Genomic DNA, 9,369 nt, shown 5'->3' with positions numbered 1-9,369 from the left:
ACATCTAGATGTGTCCTAGTTATTGCAAATCTAAGTGATTGAATCAAGTATAAAAAGAAAAAAAATAAAAGAGAAAAAAAATATTTACATGAATCTTAATGTAAGATCAATGACATATGACTTAGATGTGCAATACTTATAGCGCATCTAGATGTGCTTTAGCAAAACTGATAAGAAATAAGAGGCCACTGCTAAGAGGCAAAAGTCAAAGAGGCTAGCCCTAAGAGGAAAAAATCAAGCATAGGATTTGGAGTATGGACCATTTTGTGGTTACCTATTGCCGCCAACCCATTCAAGTGCAGTTATGTTGACACCAACGTAGGATGTTAGACCACCTGCTTGACATCCACCCACATAACGGGCCTATAAATCGAGTGGATACAGCGGTCATCTCGTCGCCACAGCCCACAGGTGGCAAAGAGCCATCATATCCATCATAGGCATCTCCTCGCTGAGTGGTACGTACGTAGCATTACCATCTAGCTTGCGATGGCTACGAACCCCGGCATCCTCAGCGAGTGGCCATGGAAGAGACTCGGCAGCTTCAAGGTACGTGCCTAGCACTAGCAGATTTGCACCACCTCGATCGCAAGCAATCCAACATATACTGTAGATGAGATGATGAATGCATATGCAGTATCTTGTGCTGGCGCCATGGGTGGTGCACGGGTGCCACCTCGCGGCGACCAAGGGGTGGAGGGAGCTGGACCCGGGCTACATTGCCATTCTCCCGTCGATGCTGCTCCGGGCGCTCCACGACCAGGCATGGATCACCGTGTCCCGCCTCTACAACGCGCGCGGGAAGCGCCAGATCGTCGACCGCGGCATCGAGTTCGACCAGGTCGACCGCGAGCGCAACTGGTACGTATATATGCACCTACATGGTCTTGTCGGTCAAACTTAGTTGGCAAGTGTGCGGTGCCTAGACTAAAAGGGCCAATACACTAGTTGCATGCACCAATATAAGGTCGTCTATATACCTACGTTAAACATTCTTACTTTTTTTCGTGGGATAAAAAGCACTCTTACTTGAACATCAAAGATCAAGAATGTTGTTTTTTTTAAAGATCCAGAATGTTGTTTTGTCTAAATAAAATTAGATAGTTGCACTTTTTAGAAACTACATAAAAAAATGCTAGCCTACCCCAACTTATTTGGGACTAAAGACTTTGTTGTTGTTGTTGTGATGCACTAATGTCTCACACAAATTATTTACAAAGCATCTCATTTTGAGAGGTGAGGGCAACATGTACAATTAGATTGATTCAAAAGTAACATTCATATGTGTAATGCGCATGGTAGGGACGACCAGATCATCCTGAGTGCCATCCTGCTGCTCCTTGGCTCGCTGTACCTGCCGGGTGGGCAGAACCTGCCATGGTGGAGGATTGATGGCGCAGTGCTGCTGGTGCTGCTTCACGCCGGCCCGGTCGAGTTCCTCTACTACTGGTTCCACCGCGCGCTGCACCACCACTTCCTCTACACCCGCTACCATTCGCACCACCACGCCTCCATTGTCACCGAGCCAATCACATGTAAGGCCCCCTCGCATCCTCACTTTTTTTTCTGAGAATCAAGAGCTTTATTGACAAGTAGTCGAATTACATTCCTTCCTTACACAATCCACAAGGAACGCAATCCACAAGCACCGTCTTCTAGAGGTATTAGTACATCGCTTCGCGCAAAGATGCGCCAACTCATTGGCTTCTCCTGCCGTAAACTTTAGATGAAATTCCTCTAAATTCCAACAAAGCTTTTGTATTTCATGCACAGTAGCAGCTATCTGGGAACGTTCAAAGTTTCTAGCGTTCCACATATTCACCACCTCTTGAGCGTCGGTCTCAACTACTCCCTCCGTCCGAAAATACTTGTCATCAAAATGGATGAAAATGGATGTATCTAGAACTATCCGAAAATACTTGTCATCAAAATGGATGAAAAGGGATGTATCTAGAACTATATATAGTTCTAGATACATCCCTTTCCATCCATTTTGATGACAAGTATTTTCGGACGGAGGGAGTATCACCTTACGCATGCTAAGTCACATGCCAGCCAGACCCCATCTCGGATTGCGTGGGATTCCATTGCCATAGCGTGATCATACCAGAGCCTCCCCCTCCCCTCACGCCCTCACTTAACATGCTTTTTTCTAACGTGACCCTCACTAAACATGCTTATTAATTAGCCGGTGCGCTATCACATGGTGATCACCCCAGACTAGAGAGCTTGTTTAGTGAGGGTCACGTCAGAAAAGGAGAACATGATGATGCGCTTAACGTGGTTAATTAATTAGCCGGTGAGCTATCACATGGTTTAACCCCATCTAACACATGCAGGGGACTATGTTAACGAGTGCACTCTAAGTACTGGTAGTCATTAATCAAAGTTCCCAACCTCTCACCTGTTCTTTCAATATGTTTGAAACATTCAGAGGGTGACCGCACCAACAGTTCCAGACATAAGGAAAGCTACCGACACAGCCTGTAACACAACTAGCCGTACTGTATCGCTAGATTTGTGATGTTAAAAATGCTCCCATACCAAAAGTATGTGATTAATCCCTACTTGTAGGGTCTTCAAGTAGCCGATAAACTGATAAATTGATCGATTAATTAATTAACTTGCCGATTTGCCTATTAATTCCCTACTTGCCAGCCAATCGTGCAGCCAACAATTCCTCGACAATTGTAACAACTAGCTAGTATCTTCAGTGTGGAGGCAGAGCTCTACATGCTCCATATTATGCATCTACACTTCAAACAGAAGAGGCTTTATTTTTCCGCGATGGAGAAAAGGTAAGCTGACAATGCTCCATGCAAGGAAAATTGAATGGAAATTGCATATGCCGCACACGCCTAACGATGTCGGCCGAGGTATATCCGTGTGTATATATATATGTATACATATTCAGGCCAGCTTGCATGTGAAGATTACATCACGAGATTACAGGGATCTGTGCTTAACCGATTAGGAATATCCATAATCAATCACACTCAATTAGCTATACAGAATCATGTCACGATCATGTCTGCTAACACACCAGGCAATTAATTCACACAGTTGAAGAGATATATCAAGTGATCAACTGAACGTATAACAACAGCAAGCTACTCCCTCCGTCCCATAATATAAGAACGTTTTTGACACTCGTTTAGTGTCAAAAACGTTCTTATATTATGGGACAGAGGGAGTAGTAAGCTACTAGTTGCTATCCTTTTACTCACAAGGCCTTTCTCTTTCTGAACAAGTACATAGGGGCGGCTACCAACGGTATCTCTACCGAAAGACACAACTAGCCATCATACCATGGCAAATTTCTGTGTTTTGACCATTTTCTGAAAGTTAATCGAAATCTGACGGTAAGAAAAGGGTCAGATCCTGTAATTTTTGCAAAGCAGGGTCAGATCTCGAACAAGTTTGGAAAAAGGGTCAAAACACGAAATTTAGCCTCATACCGTATCTCTTTCTAACGGTATCTCTACCGAAAGACGCAACTAGCCATCATACCGTGGCAAATTTTTGTGTTTTGACCCTTTTCTGAAAGTTAATCGAAATCCGACGGTAAGAAAAGGGTCAGATCCTGAAATTTTTGCAAAGCAGGGTCAGATCTCAAACAAGTTTGGAAAAAGGGTCAAAACACGAAATTTAGCCTCATACCGTATCTCTTTCTAAACAAGTACACCTAACGAGACATCATCATGTTATGTTCATGCAGCCGTAATCCATCCATTTGCCGAGCTACTAGCCTATCAACTGCTGTTCTCGGTCCCAATGATCACCTGCGCACTGACCGGAACCGCCTCCATAATCACGTTCGAGATGTATGTGATCTACATTGACTTCATGAACAACATGGGCCACTGCAACTTCGAACTGGTACCTAATCGGCTCTTCAAATGGATCCCCCCTCTCAAGTATCTCATGTATACACCATCGTAAGTGTTCAGTTACTGTAGATGTTACTCTGAAAAATTAAGCTTTTGTTTCCATGATTCTCAGCGTGTAATCTGCACTGTTGCTTCTAGGTTTCATTCTCTTCACCACACCCAGTTCCGGACAAACTACTCTCTTTTCATGCCATTCTATGACTACATATACAACACCATGGACAAGTCGACGGACGCGCTGTACGAAAACTCACTCAAGGGCAAGGAGAAAGAAGTAGATGTGGTTCACCTTACGCATCTTACCAGCCTGCAGTCTATCTACCATATAAGGACCGGGTTCGCCCAGTATGCCTCCAAGCCATACACTTCCATGTGGCAGTTGCGGATCATGTGGCCCGTGTCATGGCTGTCCATGGTACTGACGTGGGCATACGGTTCTTGGTTCACCGTTGAGAGGAATTCCATGAAGAAGCTCCGTATGCAGTCGTGGGCTATACCAAGATACAGTTTCCATGTAAGAATATCATGTTTGAATTTAATTCAAGAAGGAAACTGGTTTATATGTCGAGCAACTTTATAGCCTTTTCGTTTCTGCAGTATGGACTGAACAAGGAGAAGGAAGCAATCAATGACCTGATTGAGAAGGCGATATCTGAAGCTGGTAAGAAAGGAGCAAAAGTTGTTAGCCTTGGACTTCTGAATCAGGTATGTCATTTCTTTCGTTGTTCAGATCTCCCGTAATAGCACAGCTTGTAACTCACCACAATATTTTGAACATCAGGCGCATAGCCTCAATGGAAGTGGAGAACTTTATCTGCAGAAATACCCAAAGATGGGGGTAAGACTTGTGGATGGCACTAGCCTAGCTGCTGCAGTGGTCATCGACACTATTCCCCGAGGCACAAATCAAGTTATCCTAGCGGGAAAGATTTCGAAGGTGGCTCGTAGTGTTGCTGCGGCACTCTGCAAGAAAAACGTCAAAGTAAGAACCAGCTACCCACATCTGCTCCAATTCAAATTCAATCATACACAGAAATAGATTTTTATACTGAAATGTAACAAGCGGATCGTCTTGGGCAGGTCATAATGACAAACAAGCAGGAGTACCATCTCCTGAAGCCTTGTATACCAGAAAATGAAGCCGGGAATCTTTTATTATCAACAACTAGCACTACAGAGGTAAGAAGGAGAATTAAAAACAAGGGGCTTCTTATAGGAGATGAATAGGTTGCACGATGTAGGATAGCATAATGGCTATTTAACAAACCGCATTACTGGTTGGCCTCAATGTTTCCAGGTGTGGCTCATTGGAGAAGGTCTGGATGCTGCTGAGCAGTTCAGGGCACCGCAAGGAACAAAGTTCATCCCATTCTCACAGTTCCCGCCAAAGATGGCGCGCAAGGACTGCTGCACCTATGCCATGACTCCTGCAATGGGTGTACCTGAATCGATGCAAAACGTGCACTCGTGCGAGGTAATACGATCACGCTAAGCTGCAATCAACTTTGGAAGAGCCTCAGTACATCATCTACTATTTGCCATCTTTGGTTGTTTTCAGAATTGGCTGCCAAGGAGGGTCATGAGCGCGTGGCGCGTCGCTGGAATTGTTCATGCATTGGAGGGATGGAGCGAGGATGAGTGCGGAGATACAGTGCTGGACCTGGAGAAAGTGTGGTCTGCGGCAATTATGCATGGGTTCCGCCCTGTTGCACAACTTTGATGGTTTTGGCTGCAAGTCACTGCCATAATCTTCAGATAGCTATGCCATAATTAAACATGCTAAGGGAGAAAGGCACACATTACATTGGACGCCACAAATGTAAACTCCCAGTAGGTTGATCTGCTACTATTGGCTCTTCACTACACTATTTATCTTCTATGCAATCACACCGACAATGAATTAATTATGTATCACTATCTGTTGGATCAATAATGTAAGTCAATGTAGAAACACAGATGGACCATTTATGTGATCATTTTACATTTAGACTTGGGATTTTATTTTTCCGAAAAGCAGGTTGAAATTCCTGCCCCTCCGTTATTGTGATGCACACATCTGTTTTTACTAAATTTGATGCAAAGGCAACAAGTCCAAAGTAGTCAACAAGCAGGGTACATAACATAGACTAGTACTGCAGAACCATTACAAGATATGGCTCCACCTAGGACCAAGTCGACTTCTTCGACGCCTTCAAGAAGGGGTACACGCTTTGATGTTGCCGTTGTCATTGTCGTTGCCAAGCGTGGCTGGCCACATAACCCAACATGTTTGCTATGCCAACAAACTCCAGAGCCAGAGACGGCGATGCACATATTGGCGAGCTGCCCATTTACGCAAGGGTTGTGGCTTCGAGTGCTTGACTTGTTGATGATGCCGAGCGACATGGCGCCACTGCCCACAGATGATACCCTCCTGGGCTGGATGACACGCACTTCGGGTAGGCTCAGGAAGGACGCCAAAAAAACTTGGAGATCGATCAGTGCGCTCATTTGGTGGTCACTATGGAAGGAACGAAATGCCCGTGTCTTCAGCCAACAAGCCTCTACGATTGATCAGGTTCTTTCCAACATACAGGAGGAAGCAAAGATTTGGATCGATGCTGGGAGACGTCGGGTGATAGCACTGATTGAAAGGCCAAGGGAGCCTGATTGAGGGTTAGTTTTGAAACAACAACAACACCACTATTCTATTCCCCAACCCCAACCTCCGCCAATCTTTGTTTACTCTCTGGTTACCCATTTGTAACCTTTTACTCCTTCTACTCGCAATGAAAGCAGCCAAGCTGCATTTCGTCGAAAGAGATTACTCCTTCAACAAGGTAACGACACAAGTTTGTGGTTGTTGAGGCTGACCAATGAAGGCCCAACAAGAGTTTTCACCTCGAATATGAAGCGGTGCTCCAGTCACCATCTTAATAACAAATCTTTCAATAGTCGTGTCGGTTAGTACTCTAGGCCAACTTGATCATAACATAATAGCCAGTGTAAATACAGAAATTGCTTCATAGTTGGTACTCTCTCGATTCTAAATTAATTAAAGTTGTAATCAACTGTGTCTAAATTGGACAAACTATATAAAAATGTGCTAACAACCAATTCCCCAGCTGGCCCTATCTACACCATGATATGTCTCCAACGTATCTATAATTTTAGATTGTTTCATACTATTATATTATCATTCTTGTATGATTCATATGTCATTTTATATTATTTTTATGGATTAATCTATTAAATTAGTGCCCAGTGTCAGTTTCTATTTTTTTGCCAATTTCTTTGTTTCATGGAAAACCATACCAAACAAAGCCCAAACACGATGAAACTTTATAGTGGTTTTTTCTGGACCATAAGAGACCCTAAAAGCTTCGGGGAGAGACCTGACGATACACAATGGAGCCACAAGCTCACAAAATGCACCCCTGTGGGTGCCATCAGCACTTGTGGGCCCCCTAGGCACCCCCTGACCTATAAATTCTCTAATATTCCAAAAAAACCCCGAAGAGAGACTCGAAACAATTTTATCGCCGCCGCAAACCTCGGTTCTTCCGTGATCCCATCTGAAGGCCTTTTTCCGGAACTCTGCCGGAGGGTGGGGACCATTGGGGGGGGGGGCAATCTTCATAGACCTTGCTGCCTCCGTGATGATGTGTGAGTAGTTCCTACAGGACCTACAGATCCATAGTAGTAGCTAGATGGCTCTCTCTCTCTCTCTCTCTTGATCTTCAATACAATGATCTCCTCTGAGATCTATTCGATGTAATTTCCATGGTGTGTTTGTTGGAATCCGATGAATTATGGGTTTATGATCAGATTATTCATTAAAACTATTTGAGTCTTTTCTGAGATTTATCTTTCTGTAATTTCATAGCTATGTATGTTTTTCAATCTATGAGTATTCTTTGACCAATTAGATGAGTAGATCTTCAGAGGGACTGGTGCATAGTAGTGGGTTCAATCTTGTGATGTCCTTACTCTGTGACCGGAGGAGTTGCGAGGCACATATTGTATTGTTGCTACTAAGGATAAAACGTCGGGTTCCAACATATTGTTTGGTCTTACTATGTCTACATTATGTCATCGTGCTTAAAGCATTACTCTATTTGTCTTGAACTTAATACTTCGAGATGCATTGCTGGATAGCGGTCTTGGGTGGAGTAATAGTAGTAGATGTTGTTGGATTAACGGTCTACTTGTCATGGACGTAATGTATATATATGAATCATGCCATAAGAATCATAATCATAACTATGCATTATCCTATCAATTGCCCAATAGTAGTTTTTTTACCCACCGTTGTTATGCTTATGAGAGAGATGCCACTAGTGAACCTATGGCCACTGAGCCCATTCTCCATTATTACTAAAAACCTCGCTGTTTTTATTTTATTTTATTTGTTTACATATCACTACCATATTTGGTCCTTGCAATTGGCGAGAAGGGTATTGACTACCCTCTTGTCTTCGTTGAGCGAAAGCATTTGCTTTGTGTGTGTGTGTGTGTGCAGGTACCGTTCATGTTGTTTGTGTTTTGTATCATTTTGGTTTGATAAAACTTGGTTCTTAACTGAGAGAAATACTATCTGCTACTATACTACATCACCCTTCCTCTTGGGGGAATCCCAACACTATTACAAGTAGCACACCACACAATGCTTCGCTCGAGTCCATGCATGTGAGAGAAAATAGTAAAGGAGGGAGAAAATGGTCACATTTATGCCTGTCTAGGACCCCACCCCGCGACACACCCCATGATAAATTCATCCATCCGGTCCCTCTCTCCCTCTCACTAGTCTCTTCCTCTCTCCTTCGTTCTCTTCCTAACCTACCTGATCCAGGTCCAAAAAATTATATGATTGATAAAACCACAAGTGTAGGAGATTGCAATAATCTTCGTTGGTAAGTATGACAAGATAGATGTCATTTAGCATCAAACCCTAACAAATCCAATAACAATTACATAATGGATCTCATCTACCCCATGTGCCTACTGGAAATTACTCACACATCGATGATTCAGGCTCAAGGGGATTCTTGTTGTAGTATTGACTTCGACCCTACTTGAGTGAGTGAATTGCAGAAAATCGCCACAATGAAGCCTTGGTTTGTATAAAACACCGTTCTACGAATTTCTGCCGGAAAGCACTGATTCTGGGCTAAATCTTTTTCAGAAAACACTCACCCATCTCTTTGGGCATTTTAATCTCGTTTATCACATGCGGGTACCGTTTTTTATGAAGTGGCATAACGGTCGCGAACTAACGACGTTTGACGCTGCTGCTAGGTCATAATCGGCTCGGGTTTTTCTTTTTCCCTCCATCCTGATGTTCCCCCCTTTCCCCGTGCTTTCCTCTCTCTGTCTCATCCATGGCGACGGCGAGCACTAACACCATCGGCGATGGCGCGGGAGGGTTGCTTGGCGGCCGAGATCCAAAGCCATCAGAGGAGGTATACGAGAGCTATAACCCTATCCAGGCGCCATAAAG

General features: G+C 43.8%; 1 protein-coding gene across 1 annotated transcript; it reads left to right on the top strand.

Moving 5' to 3' along the window:
* The first annotated feature begins 386 nt into the window (after positions 1–386).
* On the top strand, positions 387–5,881 carry LOC119268601 (very-long-chain aldehyde decarbonylase GL1-5-like). The gene is made up of 10 exons (XM_037550266.1): positions 387–549; positions 638–861; positions 1,303–1,535; positions 3,719–3,938; positions 4,029–4,404; positions 4,488–4,595; positions 4,672–4,872; positions 4,971–5,069; positions 5,188–5,364; positions 5,449–5,881. Exons 1-10 carry the CDS (start codon positions 490–492, stop codon positions 5,608–5,610), a joined length of 1,860 nt encoding a protein of 619 aa, XP_037406163.1. The 5' UTR covers positions 387–489; the 3' UTR covers positions 5,611–5,881.
* The last annotated feature ends 3,488 nt before the right edge of the window (positions 5,882–9,369 follow it).

The sequence above is a fragment of the Triticum dicoccoides genome, chromosome 1A (assembly GCF_002162155.2).
Source record: "Triticum dicoccoides isolate Atlit2015 ecotype Zavitan chromosome 1A, WEW_v2.0, whole genome shotgun sequence".
Lineage (NCBI taxonomy): Eukaryota > Viridiplantae > Streptophyta > Magnoliopsida > Poales > Poaceae > Triticum > Triticum dicoccoides.
Note: the sequence above shows the minus strand (reverse complement) of the source record. Positions and strands in the feature narration are given on the sequence as shown.